Source organism: Aquarana catesbeiana, linkage group LG10 (genome assembly GCF_042186555.1).
Source record: "Aquarana catesbeiana isolate 2022-GZ linkage group LG10, ASM4218655v1, whole genome shotgun sequence".
Lineage (NCBI taxonomy): Eukaryota > Metazoa > Chordata > Amphibia > Anura > Ranidae > Aquarana > Aquarana catesbeiana.
In genome coordinates this window covers 238,328,784-238,352,338 of record NC_133333.1, presented here as the reverse complement: position 1 = coordinate 238,352,338, position 23,555 = coordinate 238,328,784, and the positions used below count along the sequence as shown (strand labels likewise).

The 23,555-nt window shown below is 41.2% G+C and overlaps 2 protein-coding genes across 2 annotated transcripts in view; one reads left to right on the top strand and one right to left on the bottom strand.

Annotated features, from left to right (window-relative positions):
- NCAPD3 (non-SMC condensin II complex subunit D3) overlaps positions 1–3,581 on the top strand; it is a 63,473-nt gene extending 59,892 nt beyond the window's left edge. Inside the window, exons 34-35 of the mRNA XM_073603483.1 lie at positions 1,809–1,944; positions 3,215–3,581. Of these exons, the coding sequence (XP_073459584.1) occupies positions 1,809–1,944; positions 3,215–3,311 (233 nt within the window). The 3' untranslated portion in view covers positions 3,312–3,581. The remainder of the gene's footprint in view (positions 1–1,808; positions 1,945–3,214) is intronic.
- A 10,102-nt stretch (positions 3,582–13,683) lies between these two features.
- DDX25 (DEAD-box helicase 25) overlaps positions 13,684–23,555 on the bottom strand; it is a 53,814-nt gene continuing 43,942 nt past the window's right edge. The window contains exons 9-12 of the mRNA XM_073603482.1: positions 20,977–21,214; positions 19,638–19,800; positions 18,728–18,916; positions 13,684–15,190 (exon numbers count right to left, since the gene is read on the bottom strand). Of these exons, the coding sequence (XP_073459583.1) occupies positions 15,129–15,190; positions 18,728–18,916; positions 19,638–19,800; positions 20,977–21,214 (652 nt within the window). The 3' untranslated portion in view covers positions 13,684–15,128. The remainder of the gene's footprint in view (positions 15,191–18,727; positions 18,917–19,637; positions 19,801–20,976; positions 21,215–23,555) is intronic.

Here is a 23,555-nt window from a genome sequence, read left to right as displayed (position 1 = left end):
AAACCCGATCTTGATCCAGTGCTATGTGCAAAAGCAGTGTCTCTCTCCTCATTGGACAAAGGCGGCAGCCATTGGCTCTTGTAGCTGTCAATCACAGCCAGTGAAGAGAGAAGGGGTGAAACCGAGTCGCACTCTGAGTCAATGAATACACATCCAGCTTGGGAGCAAGCAAACACTAGTGCACCTATAGGAAGCCTCTTGCTATATGAGGGCACTTGGCAGGGGGGGAGGGGCCAGGATCACCGGCAGGTGACCTGAGAAGAGGATCGGGGCTGCTCTATGCAAAACCATTACACAGAGAAGGTAAGTATGCCTTTTTTTCTTTTTTTTTTTTTTTTTTGGGAGGATCTTATTGGATTTAGAAATTCCAGCTGTAAATTCCCAGATGTATGACTTTCAGTATTCCTCTCAAAGTTTAATCCTAATATTGTGGAGGAAAAGCAATGTTTTTTCTTTAACCACTTGCTTACAGGGCACTTAAACCCCCCTCCTATCCAGACCAATTTTCAGCTTTCAGCGCTGACGCACTTTGAATGACAATTGCGCGGTCATACAACATTGTACCCAAATGAAATTTTTATCATTTTTTCCCCACAAATAGAGCTTTCTTTTGGTGGTATTTGGTCACCTCTGCGGTTTTTACTTTTTGTTAAAAATTAAAAAACTGAATTTTAAAAAAAACATTTTTATTTTTTTATATTTTGTTATAAAAAATTTTTAAACGGGTAATTTTTCTCCTTCATTGATGTACGCTGATAGGCGGCATTGATGTACGCTGATAGGCGGCAGTGATGGGCACTGATAGGCGGCAGTGATGGGCACTGATAGGCGGCAGTGATGGGCACTGATGGGCGGCAGTGATGGGCACTGATGGGTGGCAGTGATGGGCAGCACTGGCAGGTGGCATTGATTGGCAATACAGGTGGGCATTGATAGGTGGCACTTGTGGGCACTGTTAGGTGGCACTGTGGGCACTGTTAGTTGGCACTTCTAGGTGGCACTGATGAGGCAGATGTTGTGCTTCAACTTCGGGATCGATGTCCCTGACACCTGAGCCGGTGATCTGCATTTTTCTCTACTCGCGCTGTCAGCGCGAGTAAAAAAAAAAAGCCGATTACCGATCTTTTTTTTACATCATGTGATCAGCTGTCATTGGCTGACAGCTGATCACATGGTAAGGGACCGGGACCGGCCCCTTACTCGGATCGATGATCAGCCGAGTCTCAGTGACTCGGTGATCACAGTGCGCCCGGCGCGTGCAGGGAGCGTGCACAGGGGAGGCCGTCCTATGACGGCCTCCCGGGAATGCAGGTCCGCGCTGTGGCCGTCATTCGGCCATAGCGCAGATGTCTAGTGGTTAATCAGATTGGAAGATTCCATATTCCAATGGTATCATATGCCATTCAACATGTCTTGTATGTTTCAAATGTTGCACACTACATTCAGATATAATTAATGTCTATACAGCTTTTGGAGTACAGCTATGGTCTATAGCTCAGTCTGGCCCAATTCAGGTGAATAATAATACCTGTGATTTCCAGAGATATCGGATTATAAGATATAGATTTTTTTTTTCATATGGTCGCTACTGTTTCTCAAGATCTGCTCTATACCTGGGGTGCCGTTATCCTCCCAGTCCAGACATGCAGGTGTGGTCCATGTGAGCGGACCTGGAGGGTTTGTTCCTTGTGGCTGCAATTTTACCTACAAACTCATCTATTTGGTTAGCAGTTAATGTGCTCTTGATTTTATATATGTACTATCACTTCTCTGGCCATATGCTCCAATTTTTTTTTTTTTCGTTGCAGGAACAATTCATAATGTCACATTTGAAGCTGGCGTCAGTTATATAAGCGCGAACCAAAGCTTGTCCTCCAACAAATCCTTGAATGCTTCTCATGGGCAAGAGAAAGACATCCTGTATATGATGTCACCAGACAAGCCGTAAGTGTTCTTTCTTCAGTAAGCTGAAAAACAGAAATCCATGCTACAGAAATCGCTCAGTTCTTAAAGGAAAAGTATAGCCGCACTTCTATGGATCACAGGAGTGCAGTTCATTCTCCACTCCTGTGACCCGGGCTCAGCAGACAACGGGCTGAAGCCTGCTGATGTCAGAGGCCAGGCTCTGAAAAGATCCTGACCATATGGTCGGGATCCACCCAGATGCCTGGACTGGCAGCTGGCTCAGCCTCTCACAGAGCCGTTGAGAACCCGAGCCAGCCCCTCTCCAGGTTAGCACAGTAGGGGCAGAGCAGAGAGCCAGTGACTGACAGTCCCCAATCCTGCTGCAATCCTCATTTCAGGTGTTGTAGCCTATGTTCCGTGCCCCCATCTTGGTCCTCCTTAGCGTCCTCTTCTTGGTTCAAGCAGCCCTGCTCTGTGAATGGTATCGCATTGCCTCTTGAAATATGTGACGGTAACAATCCAGGTGGCTGCAGGAGCAGGGCCCCTCATTCTTAAGTAGGCAGAAATGGGGGGGGGGCGCGAAGCATCAGGAAAATTTGCAGACAGAAGTCCTGTGTGTATTCAGTTTAGTTGGAAGTTTAAGAGTTAAGTATTCCTTTTTGATTATAGAGATAAAAAAAATCAGAATTTCATCAAATATAATAGCAAGCCAATTGGTGTTGGAAACAGATTAAATAATGTGCAAACAGAGTGAAAAAAGTCCAAAGGAAATCCCTCATAGAAAGTGCTCAGTGCAAGTCCTTGCGCAAATTCATGTCTCCAGATTCCAATGAATCGGTATAAGTGAGCTACAGTGGTGACATCATCATGCCTGCCGGGGTGCTGATTGTTTTTTTACTTTGTCTATTGTACTCTACACACGGATGCACACGCCCCACTGACAGGCCACTTACCAGCAGGTAAGACCTCAAGGATGGAGGTCTGACTGCGCTTTTAGGAGATATCCCACTGAGATGGGATGGATGATGTAATCCAGGGCTCTGGTGAAAAACAACCAAGATGGCCAAGGCAATCCACATACCAAACTCAGTATAAAAGAAGGGCAAAGGAGGTTCTCATAGTGTAGTGGTTTGTAAATCCAGCATTTAATAAACTTAAAACTACTTGCATGCGATTTTATACCTTATCTTTTGTAAGTCAGAAAAACATGATCAACACCCTAGCGGGCGTGATGTCACCACTGTAGCCCCAACCGGGATAAGAAAATGTTGCAGAACATCTCTAATGGGTGTTTTTTTTTTTTTTTAAGTGCACCACAACCCAGACAGTGGAACGTAGAGTCTCCAGTGCAACGAAGGCAAAATCGCAGTCGGTCTTCAGCAAGAGGCTCGGTCCAATCAAAGTAAAAGAGATGGAAATATATGGCATAGGATGTTTTATTAAGCAGAAGCCATGATATTCTTAAATTCTCTCCCATGTGTGCATTTAAAGCTGAATTTCTGGAATTTAGCTTTAAGCATTGTGTCTCTGTACATAACTCTCTGTATAATGCTGCTCCAATTTCTGTACTTCAATGTAAGATTTAACCATGCTTGGCAATTTGACTTTGTATATGTGTGCCGACATCCTTCTGTAATCTGCCTGTGATGGAAAATAAAACGCTAAGTTATCCAATATGTACTGTCTGTCATAGGGTTGAAAATGTCAAATCATGGATCATTTCTATCTCTGGATAAATAATACTTATAGAAATTTTTAACCCTTTCTTCTGCTATCAGATCATACTATAATAACTGGTCACATCTTGGAGCCCAGAGCATCGTTGAGGGACCCCAGAAGAGGAGGATCAGGGTGCTCTGTTCTGGGGGGGGGCAGGGCAGTACAACAAACTTCCTACTGAGCCTTTGTGTTCTAACTTTGCATAGTTGATACAGCGAGTTCCTCAGTTTTTTTTTTTTTTCTTCAGCCCACTGGGTTGAACGAAAAAAAAAAAAAAACCTGTACAAAGCTTAACACAGATGGCATATAATAGGGGGCTGATTTTGTCCAAATGCTACCCACACAATGCCTGCATTTTTTTTTGGATGACCATTTTCAGATAGGCTCTTAAACAAAAGTTGATTGAAAAAGCGGTACAGCAGCCAAACAAGCTGCTGCCAAGGCCTGTGCTTGTAATCTACCCTGGAAAAATACCATTGTCCAGTTCACTTTCGGTTTGGTAATTGTCAATCAAGCCCTTACGAAGGGGGCGCTCTTGGACCCTCAAAACGTGTTGGCTACATTTTTGGATTTTACCCTTAATTTTTTTTTATATCAGAATACGATTTTATCTGGCCCATTTAGGCTAGGTTCACATCTGTGCAGCTCTGCCAGACACCGTTTGCATGGGCACACCTACCCATTCATTTGAAAGGGCTGCTGTGCCTCCTTTGGCACACAACTTGTCCCTGCAGTACAGTTCCTAGTGCAGGAGCGATTTCCTGTGTGTGCCATTAGCATTATTGGCACCTGCAACACAGCTCGTGTATATGTGTGTGTTTATTTTTTTTCCTGTGCAGGTGGTTGTGGCTTACTTCCCACAGCAGTAATCACCCACACAGATGTGAACCTAGACTTGGCAGTGGTGTGACACTTCAAATTCAATTTTGTTACATTACACTACAAGTAAAGGAGACTGGTGATCCTCTAGGGGTGTAGAAGCCAGCTGCTTGGGAACCAGATCATTTACATCAACATGAATACTTTAAGACCTGGGTAGGCAACCTGGGGCCCTTCCAGCTGTTGTGGAACTACATTTCCCATGAGGCATCGCAAGGCTGGCTGTTACAATTACTCCCAGAGGCATGATGGGACTAGTAGTTCTGCAACAGCTGGATGGCCCCAGGTTGCCTACCCCTGCTTTAAGATAACACCAGTAAGGTAAGCCTACAGGTCCAGTGCTATCTTTCCACTTTCCTGGAAGCCCTTGAAGGCACAGTCCAATGTAGGAGAGCCAGCTGAAATCGGCCAAACCCTTCCACTCCTTTGACAACAGTGTTTTCTATACTAAGAGGCTCTTCAGATCATGGCCCCAGCTTGACAGGCTGGCATCTGTCAAAAAGACCCACATATTCCTCAGAGCATTTTCCAGTATCTGTGTGGATATTCACCAGTCCAAAGTCACCCCTGCTCTTGAGAATAGAAGTACATTGGTAGATTCAAGGACTTCTCCTCCCATCTGTCCCATAGCAACAGGATATAGAGCTGCAGCGCTCTGGAGTGAGACTGGGCATAGGGAACCACACTGATTGCTCCCTGAGCAGCATGTCACCCAGGTATCCCACAGTGGCAATACCCATCGTCCTCACCAAAACTTTGATAAAAGTTGTCTAAAGGGATCATCGCTCCTGTTCTGGCAAAGGAGGTCTCAACTTTTATTCCAATCACAGTTCCCATAAAAGTTGTGAGACCTCTCCTCTTGTCCAAAAGGATCATAGCTCCCGTACTGGAAAAGGGCCATAAAGAAAAACACTCTTGGTGGACCCAAAGATACCCTTGAGTGCATAAAGCGTGGTGGAGGAAAGCAGAAAAGCTTACATTTGTGGTCCCTGCAGACCCAGTTGTCTGCATTTCTGAGGCCTGGCAGGCACAAGGGTCCATTAAGTAGACCTCCTGCGTCCATGTGTTAGTGAGCCCTTTCACTGTGAGAAGCATTTACTTTCAGAAGTGAAGGTCTTGGGAGTTTTTTTTTTTAATGGCAAGGCGATGTAGGCTTCTGCTTGGGGCCTGAAGCTGGTTGCTTACAAAAGAAACTTGAATCCAGAAAGTGCCTCTGGTTTGTCCTGTCACCTTCTTAAAGTGGAACTTTAGTCTGAAAATTAAGTCCTGCTAGATCCCTTCGGCTGGCCCCTTTTGCCAGTATAGCTATGTAAAACATTAAAGAGAAGTCCCTAGTTTAAAATCCAGTAATACACTGCATCACCCTGCTCAGTTGCTCTCTATCTTTAGGTTCTGCTGCCTTTTGAAGGGGCTAATCTGCTGACAGCTTTAAAACACAATTAAGCCCTCCTGTCCTTTTACAGCCAAGGAAGCTGCTTCTGTTTGATCTGCAACTGCCACGGTGCGGCACATGTAATCCAGTTATGACACCATTGTAAATTGCTAGAGGTTGGATAATCAAAGGGGCATCACATCCCTATGAATACATATATTAGCAGAAGGGAAATGGGATTTTTAGGGTGTCTAAGAAAATGTAATAGTCCAATATACAAAAATATATTAATACAAAATGTCTAAAAAAAATCGCAGTATCATCATACAATAACCATAATATGAGTAACCAGCAGTAGCTTCTTGCTCTACAAGTTTTGCCATGCAATGGCTTCCTCAGGAGACTTCCAATAAGCACTGCATAATATGGTCACTATAGGTCAGGGGTGCCCAATCTTTTGAGGAGCGAGGGCCACTTTATCGACTTGGTAACCGGTCACAATGAGCGTAAACTGGTACTGCTGGCAGGTACTGGTACGGATGGCGGGTACTGGTACTGCTGGCAGGTACTGGTACTGCTGGTTTATACTGCTGGCTGGTACTGATGACTGGTACGGATGGTGGGTACTGGTACTGCTGGCAGGTACTGCTGGTTTATACTGCTGACTGGTACGGATGTTGGGTACTGGTACTGCTGGCGGGTACTTCTGGCTTGTACTGGTTTATACTGCTGACTGGTACGGATGGTGGGTACTGGTACTGATACTGGTGGCTGCTGTCCCAGATCGCGGGTTCCTGTGTCCTGACCCGCCACCCCCGAGCATAATTGTGACAGAAGCATGCATATGCAGTAGAGAGCAGAGCCAATGCTTCCTGTCACAGGCAGAGTACATTTGGTATCACTCCGCTGTGAAGGAGTCGGCGCTATACAGGAAGCATCAGCTCTGGTTCCTCTAGCGCTGGCTCCATTCTTTGCGCTAATGCTCGGAGATGGTCGGGAACCTGCGATCTGGGCTTACTGACCCACCATCTCAGAGCAAGACATGGCGGGCCACACGTGGCCAGCGGTTGAGCACCCCTGCTATAGGTGAAAGACAATGTTAGAAAATCAATATTCACTAATCAAAACAAATTTAAACATCTAAAAACAAAATGTGATTTTCTTGCAAATGCATTGAACCCTAAAATGCCTCCCTGTATCCCCAGCTGAACTGTGAAACGTGTCCTATCTGTGGAGGTCATGACCCTATCTGAAGGACATTGAAAGATACGGAGATAGAGTTCTATCTAAAAATGGATACGAGCTAAAAAATCAGCAAAAATTACTAAGGGAGAATAAACCTATTCTAACCTCAGAATACATAATTCGGAACTAGTCAGTCAATGGTGGCTGATATCTTAGCAAATGGTTAACAAATTTGAAGGCAGACTTTCCCAGAAGGAGCTTCCAAGTAGTCGCATATCCTAATCAATGACCAGCAAATGGGAGAAGAAAACGTTCAAACCAACTTGCTAACTTCCAATCTAAAAATCCCTACTACAATCCGAATATCTTTACCTTTAAAAGACTTGAAACCTCACATACCACTTGACCCATGACTTCACCGCTGCCATATCTGCAGAAAGGGAGATCCTTTTATGTCCCCTTCACCACCTCTGCGTCCAATGGCCTTTCCAGCAAGGTCTGCCTTCAAATTTGTTAACCATCTGGGAGCACAATTTGCTAAGATATCATCCACCATTGACTAGTTCCGAAATCTGTATTCTGAGGTTAGAATATGTTTATTCTCCCTTGGTCATTTTTGCTGGGTTTTTTTAGATAGAACTCTACTTCTTGGGGACTGTATGTCCTCTGTGGTACACCAGATATATCTCCATCTTTCAATGTCCTTCAGACATCAGGGTCGTGATCTCCACAGATGGGACACGTTTTACAGTTCAGGGGGGCATTCTTGGGTTCAATGCATTTGCGAGATAATTAAATTTTGTTTTTACATGTTTAAATTTGTTTTGATTAGTGAATATTGATTTTTCTAACATATTGTCTGTCTTTCACCTATAGTGACCATATTATGAAGTGCTTATTGGAAGTCTCCTGAGGAAGCTATTGCATGGCGAAACATGTAGAGCAAGAATCTACTGCTGGTTACTTGTATGATGATACTATGATGTTTTTTTTAGATATTTTGTATTAATAAATTCAATATATTTTTATATATTTGACTATTAAATTTTCTTGGGCACCCTAAAAATCCCATTTCCCTCCTTCTGTTAATAGTTATGATACCAGTCGTTTGGTTAACACAAGCAAATGTGACAGTTGGCAATCCCCGCCTTCCAGGAATGTAATTGAAACTTACATTGATGGGTTTAGTTCCGCTTTAATCTACTGCTGTTTAGGGGATCTGGGCTTCAACAAAATGGCAGCCTCCAGCAAAAAGAAGCTGGAGCAATGCTGGAGGCAATTTTGCAATGCACACTAATTTTGGTAGCAATTTTTTTTTTTATCAAGTTTTGGGTAAAGTTCTACTTTGATGGGTAGGACCATTCTATTCCCCACAGTCAACTTCTATATGAAGGCATTCACTCGCAAAGGTTGCACTCTCTATTTGCATCTGGCAAAGAAAGCTGCTGTCATTACTCAGAGGCACTCCTAACCAAGCAAAAGCCTTGAAAGAGGCTTTGTAACCAATCTCTGGTATTTTTTAAAGCCCAGGATCTCATCCACATAGGATTCTTGACCGTGTTCATCTTGGGGCATTTCCAGTGACGCCGCATCCACACTTGAATCCAAGGCATTCCAAGCTAGTGAGAACCCTTGTAGAGTTGGATTAATGCAGGCTGGTTATGGTCACAGAAAATCCCTCCCTTTACAAAGAAGTGGAGAATTGAGCCACTGACATGGTAAAAAATATATAAGGGCAGAGATTCAGAGATAATCTGACCTTTTGGGGAGACAATGCATGGCAAACTTTGCAGGAGATCCTCCTACCTAATGCAGGTATCTGAGAGCCCACTTCATCATCCACCCCCCCCCTGTTTGAGGGACACCATGCAGGGTGGATAAAAATATATATATTTTTTAAAATCAAATTTTATTTTTATAAAATGCTTTTGGCGTAAAAAATCTAACTAAAGATTGTATCCTAAATAGAAAACTTTCATAATTTTAGTTTATTCAGCATGAAATTGAGCTGTTATGTAGCATGAGGTTGTATAGTCTGCAATATTTTTCAATGAATGCAAGCTGAGATGACATGCACTGCATTCACACAATTTCACACTACCAGCAAGCACGAGTCCTTACCTCTAAAAAGCACCTGTCATTTTGGATGGCACCGCCTGTTAGTGGGCATCCACTCACCTGCTGCTGCCACATCCTTCACCTTGTTCTGTCACTGCCGCATCACCAGACATCCCAATAAAATGAATGGGACAGTTGCTCTTTAACCACTTCAGCCATGGAAGGTTTTACTCCCTTCATGACAGGCCATTATTTTTGTGATATGGCACTGCATTACTTTAACTGACAGTTGCGCAAAACTGTACCCAATAAAGTTGATGTGTCTCTCTCCTCCCCCCCAAAATAGACTTTGGTGGTATTTGATCACCTCTGCAGTTTAATTTTTTGCGTGATAAACAAAAAAAACCCAAAACTACAATTTTGAAAATCTATATATCTATCTTTCTGCTATGAAACACTCAATTAAAAAAAAAAACTAATTTCATCAATTTAGGCCAGTATGTATTCTGCTACATATTTTTGGTAAAAAAAAAATTTCCCAATAAGCGTTTGATTGGTTTGTGCAAAAGTTATAGCATCTACAAACAGATATTTTTATTAAATTTTTTTTTTTTACAATTAATGGTGATTTTTAGCGTGACTGTGGCAGACAAATCGGACACAAACTGACACTTTTGGGGACCAGTGACATTACAGTGATCAGTGCGAAAATTATGCACTGTTACTGTACTAATGACACTGGCAGGGAAGGGTTAACACCAGGGGTGATCAAAGGGCTAAGTGTGTCCTTAGGCGGTGCTTGCTTACTGTGTGGGGGTTGGACTCACTGTATGAAGAGAGAGATCAGTATTCCTGCTTAGCAGGAACACAAGATCACTCTGTTCATACCTGACAGGACGGCAATCTGCCGTGTGTGTTTATATATATATACATACATACATACATACATACACACACACTATATATAAAAATAATACTAAAGCGCTGAAGTGAATATATAACATTTAAAATATGTGATAAATTATTAGAAGATAACCAAATGATACAGTTGCAATTAGTAAAATGTGTACTGACAACACAAGTGATAATAAAAAAACAATATATATATATATATATATATAAATAATGTGCTATAAATCAACCTTCTAATAGTGCACAGTGCCTCAAAAAAATATTAATTCCATGTGCAAATAATGACAAAACAAACTATTCAATACATTATACTAGCAGCATGATGGCTAATGAAAAGTAAAAAGATCATATATAAAGAATGTGCCACAATAACCAAATAGAAAACAGTACAAAAACGATTGAGCTCAAAGTTTTAAGACAAAAATCTTACATATAGTCCCTTATCATCCCCTCCAAGAGCTTGCTAACTGGTCTGTAATTCCCTGGGATATATCTTGGTTCTTTTTTTAAATATTGGAGCCACATTGGTATGGTACCAAAAGATTGGAGAAAAGCCAGTCAGTAGACTGTTATTAAAAATAAGGAACAATGGTCTGGCAATTACTTGACTGGTCCCGGTGACTTATTAATGATGTTTTTCAAGTCTATTGTTCTATCCTGTTAGCCACGAGGGTGCTTCCTGTGACGTGTCATGCCGTAAACCTTGCAGTCTTGGTTACTAAATCTCCCCACCCCACCCTTTCCCTCAAGAAGAATAAATTCAATATTTTCACCATCTTTTGCAACCAGATATAATTCTTTATGGGGCCAATATGATCCTATCTCCCTCTTTTACTATTTATATACGTGAAGAGTTTCTTTACATTTCTTGTTGTATTCTTTGTAAAGTTGGAATGCTGACGATGATCCCTCAGCCTTGTATTTCTTTCTTTTTTTTTTTTTTTAAAGGCAGTCTCCTTTGCTTTAATATGCATTTTTACAATAGAGTTAAGGCACCTATGAGTTTTATAAGTGTTGTGTTTTTTAAATTGATTTCCCATTGAGAGTACTGGCTACTACCCTTATTTAATATGCTCTTAATCACTTCAGCCCCAGAAAAATTACAACCCCCTTTTATTGACCAGAGCATCTTTTTTGCAATACAGCACTGCATCGCTTTAACTGACAATTGCGCAGTCATGCGATGCTACCCCCACACCAAATTGAAATGTGCCCCCCCCAAGCTTTCTTTTGGTGGTTTTTTTATTGCAATTTTTGCTCTATATTAAAACAACAAAAAAAAAAAAACAAAAAAAAAAACAAAAAAAAAAAAACAAAAAAAAAAAACACAATTTTGGGGGAAAAAAATTTCTTGAGCAGTTTAGGCTGACATTTTCTTAAAAAATAAAAAGTAGAATGTACAACACAACAAACAAGTGTATATTGATCGGTTTGCGCAAAAATTATAGTCAACAAAATAGGATAGATTTATGGCATTTTTTTATTATACTACTAATGGCTGTGATTGCAATATTTATATATAAATGTCCAATCTGTCTGCTGCAATCAGTGGATATATATATATATATATATATATATTTTTTAGCTCCGATCGCTGTATAAATGTCACTGGCAGGGAAGGGGTTTAACTGTGTTCCCTCTGTAGAGGGGGGGGGGGGGGGGGGGGCGCGCTACCTAGGACATGACAGATCACAAAGGAAGCATGTTGTGTATGGGGCTGTGTACCCACAGACTAGTCAAAGTACCCATGTCCACAGCCGAGAGCCCCTACAAATCGTCACATGAGCAATAGAAAGAAAAAGGGGGAGGGGAAAGGTAGTCTGGTGAATATTATTTTTCATCATATCACTGGCCATGTGCATCACTTACCTAGGGAAGAGATGGTACCAGAATGGGAAGGTGACAAGTCAGTGTGATATTTTGAACATTATTCTACTGGTAAACGTCAGGTCCTACCATTCATGTGGCTTACTTTGACATGTGCAACCTCCTTATCCCGTTCCCACCAAGCACACATTCAGCCTCACAGAAATTAGATTTTTCTCCTCATGGGGCCACATATATGCATAACTCCCCTTGTGTTGGGAACATGCTCAGAGACCAGATTCTCTTTAACAATCGGGACAGTCTGGCCTTGTTCACCATGATAGCTTCTGATTGGCTGGTCATTGTGAGCCCAGCCCTGTGTTTACTGCCTCGTCTATATGACAAGGCAGATACAATGCAACATCTTCTTACAGGAGAGGAAAATGTATACAACCCCAAGTGTGCAGGGTGGGAACCCACACACAAGATCATGTTTTAGGATTTTTATTTTTACACTGGGGGTGCCTTGACTGAAAAAAGGTTTAGAAAACATGGGTTTGAGGTACTGGCCTCCAAATTCACCAGATCCCAATCCATTGAGCATCTGTGGGAAGTGCTGAAAAAAACAAGTCCAATCCATGCAGGCCCCACCTCACAACATACAGGGACTAAAGCGTTACTAAACCCAGGACCCTGTATCTGGTCTCCCACAGTACACGAAACATGAAAGTGCAATTATTTTAGTAAATATAAAACAGCTAAATACCTTATCAGTAGTATATAGCAGTCTTGACGCTTTTAGGTAGTTTTCATACTTGCGCTGAGCTGTCCTATGAGGCTGCAGGGCTCCTGACCCTCTGTTTGGACATTGCCAAATTGGCCCTGTGCTGAGCATATGCACCCTCCCAAGAAAAAAAATAAAATCTCAATACAGAAACGGAGCATGTGCAGCCTGATTCCAAAAAGCTTAGTCTTATCTAGACTTGTGCAGGGAGGTTGTGTGAATACAGGATCAAACAGCCTTTTTACACAATGCAGAGGATTAACTCTTTAGATTCCACAGTGAGTGGAACAAGCATGCATTACTGTATATAAAGACTGATTTTACTGTTGTGTATTTAGTTTTACTTTAAAGGATCTGATAGTGCCAGATACCACCGCATATTTTCAGAGGACTAGTGGTGTCATTTTGGCAGCACAGTGGTGTAGTGGGTAGCACTCTTGCCTAGCAGTAAAAAGGGTCGCTGGTTCAAATCCCAACCACGACACTACCTTCCTGGAGTTTGCATGTTCTCGCTGTGCATGCATGGGTTTAATCCGGGTACTACGGTTTCCTCCCACACTCCAAAGACATGCTGGTAGGTTAATTGGCTTCTGTCCAAAATTGGCCCCTAGTATATGAATGCGAGTTGGGGACCTTGGATTGTGGGCTCCTTGTGGGTAGGGACTGATGCATGTGTGTAATGCATGTGTGAAGCACTGCGTAAAATTGATGGCGCTATATGGGTACCTTAAATGATATAATAGATGAGCATCTTAATGAGACACAATGTATAGGGATAGGGACAATTGTAGACACTCAGGTTGAACTGGTGTCTTTATTCAACCTTACTAGCTATGTAACTATGTGTCCATGCCTCAACAGGTCAGGGTTGTGTTTTTTTTTTTGCAGCAAAAACGGGAACCTACTCAATATTAAGCGGGTGGTCAGAATATGGCCAATCAGTGTATCTGGAACATAGAAGGCTGTGCAAAATCCATAAACAAAACTTGGTACAAATATCTGGCTTTCAGACATTCACTCTGGATTAAAAATAAAAAAATCCACACTGCTACATTTAAACAAACAGTAAACATTAACCAATGTTTAATTTTTAACTATACCAAAAAAAGTGGTCTGATCAATGGTCTAGTAAGCAACATGTATCACAATCATTAAAATATTTAAATGGCAGATGTAACAAAGAAAAAAACAAAACAAAAAAAAAACAAAAAAAAAAACTTTACATAAAAAGCAAACTTTGATACAAGTCAGGCTTTCCACACACAATTTACAGCATTGGTTTGAAATGTACAGCCTAAAAAACACAGATGAGCCAGCCGCAGGTCTATTTCAGGCTACCCCGGCTTGGCAAAACTAGGCCGATTTACTAAAGAATTTGAGCATGTTCAAACCATGAACTGTGACAAGTCTCAAATCCTTTAGCTCCATTGAGTCACTGCAGTATCAATGGCACTTAAAGTATTCATACCCTATTCTACCAGTTTTGGTAACTGGTAACATATCATTAGTTAATTACCAGGACAACTAAATTCTGCAAAGACACTAGAATCTTGTCCATTCTGGACAATGCGACAGTGTGAGAAGAGCAAACCCTTTATACTCAGCAATCCCTCATCATTCCTTGCTACTCCACTATGCCAATGCCCAGCACTTGTGGCCATGAAGCATGGCAATTTTCAGGTCTATGCCAATTGCTAGGCCTGAACATTGTCACCTGACCAAGGAAGAGAGGCCACCGCACCGGACATCAGCACCACTCAATCTAATGTAGGGAGCAAAAGAGTGACAAGGGATCATTGAGAGTATTTGAGGGTAGGGCCCTTTCCAGAGCATGGGAAAGGTGACAGTGTCTTAAAAACAAACTGATGGCTCTGTGAAAAAAAAAAAAAACTGATGACCTGTGAAATTCTGTCTAAACTTTAACACCCCAACCAACATCACATTTTACTGATATTAAGTCAATCTACACTATTTACAGAATATAAAATCAGAAATATTCAAACAGTAGAATACATCAAAGTGCATTTTATAAACAAATAAGTGATTTCTACAGTGTTAATAAAGTGCTCATGTAAACATCACATGTGAAGCGGCAATTTTTTTTTTTTTTTTTTTTAGACATTTGCATTTGAAGTTTGTGTCGTGCATTGTAAAAACATACAAAAAAAGGGTAGAAAAACACCTATTGTGAGGTCAGAGTAACAAAAAAAAGACATGCGCACAAACATTAAATCACAAAGTAAACCAGACTGTAATCAAAACTGTATGCTTAATACTTTAATGGCCACTTCAAACCCAGCAAGCCTAAAGCAATCAAAAATTCTCTCGTCCCAGCGCCACCGGATTCATATCTTTCCTGGAGCAGGACTGAGCGTCTTCCTGGCTGGTGGGTGCAGAATAGACCTTTCTTCATACCGATACATTTGTATCAAACTAAACATCCTTCTGTACAAACTTAAGTGCAAATGTTTTCTACTTGAATACTTTGTTCTTATGAGCTCAGATTCCTTATGGCAAAAACTTCTCAAGTTGATCGATATCCCCGGTGTCCAGCCTCTTAATCTTTGTATCTGAAATGAGAATGTAATAAGTGACTTCATTGGCCTAGGAGTTTAATATTTGTATCATGTGCATTGAGACTTTTCAGTCATACAAAATAGTATTCTGCCAGACATATCCTGTAATCTGACCAGTTATCTCCTGGCCCTTCCATCCAGTTTGGAGCGACATCCTGATCCAGGGAGGGTCTGTGTTCTACCGAATACCTTCCACTTCTTAATAGACTAAACTGTGCTTCTAGGCATTGATAAAGCCTTTGATTTTTTTTTTTTTTTTTTTTAATCCATCTTTTGACTTGTGTCTATCCACAACTTTATCCGGCAGATATTTTGACAGTGCTTTGTCACCCATAGTTGATTGTTTGCTTTAGTTTCAATACCAGGGACTGAAATTCTCCAGGAAAGCTCTTTTTATGCTGAGCTAATCAAAATGACCACAGCTGCTCAAAAGTTGAAAGTCAAATGGCTTTGTGCGCCATTGAAGTGGTGATCAGCTACACCTGATTAGGGGGGGGGGGGGGGGGGAGGTCTTTTCCAACTGATTTTTTTGTTTGAATTTTAAATGAAGAAAAAAAAAAATGTTCTTGTATAAAAAAAATAGAGCTGCACAATTCTGGCCAAAATGAGAATCACAATTTTTTTGCTTAGGATAAAAAGATAAAATTCTCGCAACGTAAAATCTTCCACATTATATAAAAAAATGCTAACTGTAGTTTTTTTTTTTAATTAAAGTAATTTTTTCCCAAAAAATTGCATTTGAAAGACCACTGCGCAAATACAGTGCGACATAAAATATTGCAACAACTATTTTATTCTCTAGGGTATATATATATATATATATATATATATATATATATATATATATATCTATATCTATATCTATATATATCTATCTCTCTATCTATATATCTATCTCTCTATCTATATATCTATCTCTATATATCTATATCTATATCTATATCTATATATCTATATCTATATATATATCTATATATCTATCTATCTATCAAATTTTCTAGCAACTTCTCTCCTCTCTGGGCAGCCTGCCAAGTCTGATAAAAGAAGCTAAAAAGATACATTTCTACTTGTTTTTTCAATGAACTTAACTCCATGTGTTCTCAGTTTAACCATTTAAAGACAATCTTTCCTGACATTTGTTGCTTACAAGTAAAAATCCTGTATTTTCTGCTAGAAAATCACTTAGAACCCCCAAAAATTATATATATATTTTTTTAGAGCCGGCGATCGGCTATTCAGTTATAACAACCAATGCGTTATACCGGAGGAGTGGGAGGGGACCCCCGATGATCAATCGGCCGCCTCCGGCAGAGTGTGTATATATATATATATATATATATATATATATATATATATATATATATATATATATATATATATATATATATATATATATATATATATATATATATATATATATATATATATATATATATATATATAAAAATTTGGTGTTCACAAGTTAAAATCCGTATTTTTTGCTAGAAAATTACAAACATATAGATTTTTTTTTTTTTTTTAGCAGAGAATCTAGAGTATAAAATGGCGATTGTTGCAATATTTTATGTCACACGGTATTCGTGCAGCGGTGTTTTAAACGCAACTTTTTTGGGAAAAAAAAAAAAGTTACCCCAATTTTTTTGTAATGTGAAAGATGTTACGCCGAGTAAATAGATACCAAACATGTCATGCTTTATAATTGCACGCACTTGTGGAATGGCGACCAACTACGGTACCTAAAAATCTCCATAGGCAACGCTTTAAATTTTTTTTTAGGGTTACCAGGTTAGAGTTACAGAGAAGGTCTAGTGCTAGAATTATTGCTCTCGCTCTGACGATCGCAGCGATACCTCACGTGTGATTTGAACACCGTTTACATATGCGGGTGTGACTTCCGTATGCGTTTTCTTTGCTGCGCAAGCTCGCGGGAGCTTTAGAAAAAAAAAAAATAAAATCGTGTTTAAAAAAATAAATAAATTGATGACTTTTATTGCCGTCACAAGGAATGTAAACATCCCTTGTGACAGTAGGTGGTGACAGGTACTCTTTATGGAGGGATCAGGGGTCTAAAAGACCCCGATCCCTCCTTTGCACTTCAAAGTATTCAGATCGCTGAAAACGGCGATTCAGAATACTGTGTTTTTTAAAACCAGCGCCATTGGCAGCCGAGTAAACGGGAAATGACGTCATGACCTTGCTTCCGTGTTTACGATTAGGAGGCTGGAACAAAGCCACTCACGGCTTCATTCCAGCCCGTCCCCAGCTGCCGGAGGCGGCCAATTGATCGGGAGGCCCAATGACCAAACGGGAGGCCCGGTAAGGGCGGCGGGTGTTCCCTCCCGCTCCTTCGTATAACAGCTGAGTGGCTTTTAGCCGCATTGGTTGTTATAGCTGGATAGCCGGCTCTAAAAAAAAAAAAAAAAAAAAAAAAAAACAGTACCGGGATAATGCCTGCAGCTGAGGGCATTATCCCGGTATAACCCCGGAAAGCAGAGTACGCACATCTGCGTACGCTCAGCAGAAAGGTGTTAATATTTAAGATTTATTTAAGATTTAAGTTTTTTTTAATCTAAATTATACATACAAGTGAACTGATTGGAGGTTTGTTTTGTTTAATAAATGTTTAAAATTAAGAAAATTTTCTGTATCACTTATTACTAAAGGTTGCTACCACACTGGAGCGGGCAGGCGTTGAAGTAAAACGCTGCTAGTTTTAGCAGCGCTTTACCGTCATTTTAGTGGCGCTATTCAGCTGCTAGCAGGGCGTTTATAACCTAGCTAGTGCCTGAGGAAGGGGTTAAATGCGCCCGTGAAGCGCTGCTGGTGAATCGCTTTGTGGTGCGCATTCATTTCAATGGGCAGGAGCGGTGTATACACCGCTCCAAAGATGCTGCGTGCAGGACTTTAACATCCTGCCAGCGCATCGCCTCAGTGTAAAAGCACTCGGGCTTTCACACTGAGACTGCAGGGGAGCAGTCTATTTTTATCCCAAAAGTGCCTGAAAAACCCCTCATTGTGAAAGGGGTCTAACTGTTAGATTTTATGAGATGAAGAGAAAAAAAAATAAAATAAAAATGGCTTAACATATATCGGCAAAAAAAAAATTAAAAATAATAAAATCGGCATCATATATCGGCCGCCGCGATTTCTAAATATCGGCATCGGCCAGAGAAAAACCCATATTGGTCGACCTCTTCGTTCCACTGCTAAAGGTGGTTGTGATTCTTGGCAGACTGCCCATTTTTTTCTTCCTCTCTGTTGACTGCTGTGGCTTCAGAAGAGCAGAGAATTCTTAGCATAGACAGAATCGTGAAACACTTGTCAAGATCGCAATGAAAATAAATAAATTTTATATAATATATATATATATATATATATATATATATATATATATATATATATATATATATATATATATATATATATATATACACATACACATACACATACATACACACACACACATATACATACACACACAATTCTTGACGATTATTTGTGCAGCTCTATAAAATATGAAGGACTACTCACCAAAATACTCTTCTATGTCATGCAGCATGTATAAGCAACATTTCTCAATCAGTGTAATGGCGATGCCTTTCTTTCCAAATCTTCCAGTGCGGCCAATACGGTGCAGGTACGTCTCAAAATCAACCTGATCATCCATGTTCACTGGCAGGTGAAAATTTATGACGATTGACACCTGTTCCACATCTATTCCTAAAAAAATAAAGAATTAAAATAGTGATATCAGGCTGACTAAAGTTATATATAGCACAGAACCACCAAAACAAAAAAACACTTTAGGTTTGTCACAAGCTATGCAGAACAACACCTGTACTGATAGCCCAACAAGGCTACACACCCTCCGGTGACAGGGGGGGGGAGAAAATTTGCAGAGGTTTATAGAAAGGTCCATATTTGCTGCTGGGGTGGTGGTTGGGTGGGGCACAGAAGGGTGGCCAAGCTAGAGACATTAAGAAATTAAATATTTTGTGTCAACGTTGGAGAGAGATGGATGGGAGGCTGTAAATTGATTGTATGGTATGCTCACTTCCTTTTGAGTGGCCTGTGTATGCAAAACAGTGGCGTTTCCCCCAAATCTTGGTGTGTGTGTGTAATACTTGTGTGTAGAAAAACTTAGGACTTGGTAACAAGTGGTACCACCTTGTGTGCCATTTTGGATCCATCCATCTGATTATTCAAAGTGAGCTGCTGGGAAACTTCTGCTTGGAAGATGAGCTGGTTGAACTGAACTGCTGAGTTACCGCATGGGGGGGTTGTGAATTGGGAGGGAGCAACAGGATGAGCTGAGCTCCTGAGTTTTTTGGAGGAGGTGGCAGGGGGACCTGAGCTTTTGAGTTACTGCTGAGAGGAGGAAGGTGGGATTAGCTGAGCTGGTGGGAGAAGAGAGTTTAGCCGCTTGTGAAGAACAATTTACCTCGAGCGCAGACATTTGTGGTGATCAAGACCTTGACTTTGCCATCACGGAAGTGCTGTATAGCACAGGCTCGCTCTGTCACTGAAAGCTCTCCACTCAGCAACTCTACCTTGTGCCCGTCCTTCGTCATTTCACAGGCAAGCCATTTGGCTGTCTTGCGGGTCTGTAAAAAACACTTCACACTGATGAGAACAGACAAAACAAACGTTATAAGACATCTACATGAGTAGAGCGGAGCGAGTGGATGACAGGTCCGTGCCCCCTCAGTTTATGAAGAGCTGACACGCCTGTTCTATGGACAGGCAAATTTAAAACAGACCGGCTGTCCAATTACACCCGACTGACCTTCAACCCACCGGGGGGACAGATCCTCCTTCTGTTTATTTGCAGATCAGTGTTAGGGGGGGGGGCTTAATCGGACACAAGTCCGCCCACCCCTCCATAGACCATGGAGAGTCCGGGTAACTGATAAAGGTTATCAGTTGAGAGAGAGAGAGAGATTCGTGTAGTCACCATTTTGGTTTTTTTATGTATATTGGGTGGGGGGGGCTTAAATTTGGTTTTTAATTTGGGTCTCAAAAGACAAAGTTTAAATCTCTTGCCAGCCACACTATAGACGAATGACCGCTACAGCGCAGTCACACATTTCCAAGAAAGCGTCTATCAACATCCTCCCAGGAACCCTGTCACCCTTGGGGCGTGCATTGGGAGCACTCTGACTGGGGTAAAAAAGGGCCCATCACAGTACCGTTACCATGTGATCAGCCTTGTCCAATCACAGCTGAGCAGTGTAAACAGACTTTGCCAGTTAAGACAATACTCTCCTTGTGCTGACAGTACATGAGGAGAGCCGGTAAGTGGCAATCCACACAGGAGGCATCTACAATGATCGTCAGTGCAGCCTCATAAGCTCACATCAGTAAAGAAAAAAAAAAAAAAAAAATCATATTGGTACAGTGTTGCATTTTGTCATTGCGCAATTGTCAAAGTGTGACAGCGCTGAAAGCTGAAGATTGGCCTGGGGAGGAAGGGGTGAAAGTGCCCGTTAGGCAAGTGGATAACATGACTATTGCCATCACATAGGGGGGCTAACTTTAGTGCCAGAGTATGAGCGGTCATTTGGCCTGCCTTTCTCTACTTCAGCAGTGAAACTGAACGACAAAAAAGCTGGCATATAGATTCAAATCAACAGCCTGTATACACGCACTGACCCCTCAACATACAGACTGCTCTTTGCATACACCGCCCCCGCCTGCTGTACACTGGCAGCAAAAAGCACAAGCATCATTTTGAATGTGAATAGTTATTAAAAAGCACATGAGGTAAAGAAAATTCTTACCCTGCAAAACACGATCGCTTGAGCAATGGTGACTACGCCATAAATGTTTCTCAGCGCATTGTACTTTTCTTCTTTGTCCTCACAGGCATCATAAAATTGCAGAATGTTGTCCAGGGTCATTTCTTCTTTCTTAAGCTTTATGATGTTAGGACTAGGCACAAGCCTCTCAGCAAAAGCCCACACCGTCTCTTCAAAGGTGGCAGAAAACAGGAGCATTTGACACGTCTTTGGCATTACTCTGGTGGGGGAAAAAGAAGAACACATGTTTGGTACCCAAATCAAATTTTTTCAATCACGTTACATTTGAGGTACAGGTCTGCCCAAGGACAAAAAAACAGTAATAGAGCTGCACCTCCTTAATGCTATAATCCAGGCAGAAATAAAGACAAATCAAGGCAGTATTAACCCTAAAAGCAAACATATTGCAGCTTACCAATCTTAGATGTGATGGCTGCATTCGTTTTTAGGCTCCATTTTCATCTGGTGATCAAGCCAGCAAGTCTTATCAAAGCTCGAATGCATCAGTCATTACACAGTTGAAGCCAATCAGCGGGTGCCGAGGACGTTGTCCACTGGCACCCCCCAATCGTCAGGCAAAGAGAAAACTGATCTGCCTATGTAAAATCAGGAGGATTGCCGTTCTGACAAGGGGAGGGAATGGAGTTGGTGTCCCCATCTCTTCCCCCTTGCACAAACCAATCCACATACGCTTATTGGGATTTTGTTTTTACCAAAAATAGGTAGCAAAATACATATTGGCCTAAATTGATGGAAGCAATTTGAGATTTTCAATTTATTGGATTGGTTTTATAGCCGAAAGTAAAAAGATTTCTTCATAATTGTAAAAATTTTTTATTTATAGCACAAACGCAGTGGTGATAATATACCACCAAAAGAAAGCTCTATTTGTGGAAAAAGCCATTTTATTTGGGTAAAATGTCCCACGACCGTGCAATTGCCAGTTAAAGTAACGCAGTGCTGTATCGCAAAAAATGGCCTGGTCATGAAAGGGGGTAATTTTTCTGAAGGTCAAGTTGTTAAAAATCAGATTTTGACTTTAGCCCATTGCAAACTATAACAGTAGTAGTCTACTTACTTTATATTGTAGGGGCTGCACATAAAATATTCACTGAGCGCGAGGCTACGAAAAGCAGTCAAACAGGGCAAGGTCAGTGACTGCAAACACGCTATAGGAAGTGTTGGGAGATGTGCTCCAGGAGACAGTTTTCACATGGAGATATTATGGAAGCTAGGGTTGCACTGAAGCCGAGATACCGAGTATTTGCCCGAGTACTTGTACTCGGGCAAATACTCGTTTTTTTTCTTTCAGCGTGAGGGAAAAAAAAAAAAAAAATACAGATCACCGGCTTCTTCAGAGGGACATCGGCCCTTCAAACAGAAAGCCGCGGCTGCATTTTCTGTGCCCACCAGTGTCAGCTGCCAATGCCCACTGTGCCACTGATCAGTGCAGCCCCATAATCCGTGCCACCGATCAGCGAAGGAGAAAAATGACCTGTTTTTCTTCAAAATTCAGTTTTATTTAGCAAAAAATAAACCCTGCGGCAATTAAATACCACCAAAAGAAAGCTGAAAAAAATAAATAAAATAAATTAATGATAAAAATTTCATTTGGGTACACCGTAGCAAGACCGCGCAATTTTTGCACAAGATAGTTTATTTTTTAAATGAGTGGCCATTTTTTGTACGAAAAGATTTGAAAAATGTGGTTAAGATTGTTTACTTTGTGTATGGCTGTGCAGTGCTCTACCACCCCTCCAAGAAAAATGGTTTTCATACATTGTCTCAAGAATATTTGCTGCGACCACTAACTCCACACGGCAGGTAGACCCACAAGGACACTGTTGGCAAGACGGAGGTGGAATTCTGACGCTCCGCTCTAAAAAACAAAAAAAAAAAACAAAAAACAAAAAAACAAAAAAAAATCCCAAAAACCTCACGCAACTTGAGTTGCCCGACTTTGGGGATAAGCACCATCTCCTTTAACTGGTTCCTGCCCGCCGTATTGTAGACCGACGGTCAGGCAGGTCCACTCTTGTTCTGGGAGGACATCACGACACAGCCTCCCATTCTTGGAACACAGTGATCAGGATAAAGAGCCAATGACAGCTGCTCTTTACCACGTGATCGGCTGTGATTAGACACAGCCAATCACAAAATGTAAACAGACCATTAATTCAATGTTACCGGCTTCTTCTCATCACACACAGATCCCAAGTTGGGAACCATGAGTTAAGGATCTGTATAGTGTGCAGCACCTGTCACAATGCCCATCTACAGTGCACCTGTTGCCAATCAGTGCACTTGTCACACATTGCCCATCAGTGCCACCATCACTAGTTTTACCTGTCCCAGTGTCAGCCACGTCCAAAAAAAAAAAAAAGTTTGCAATATTGAGGCGGATCAAATCCTTAGTAATGTGGATGAGAGCAGCAGGGAGCTCTCAGTCAGATTTGGTGTATAAACCAGTCAAAAGTGGTTTAGTGGCTGAATTGGAGGAGTAAAGGGCCCTTCCAAAAAACAATAAAGTGCTCTGAAAACCAGGCAGCCACCAGCAACGC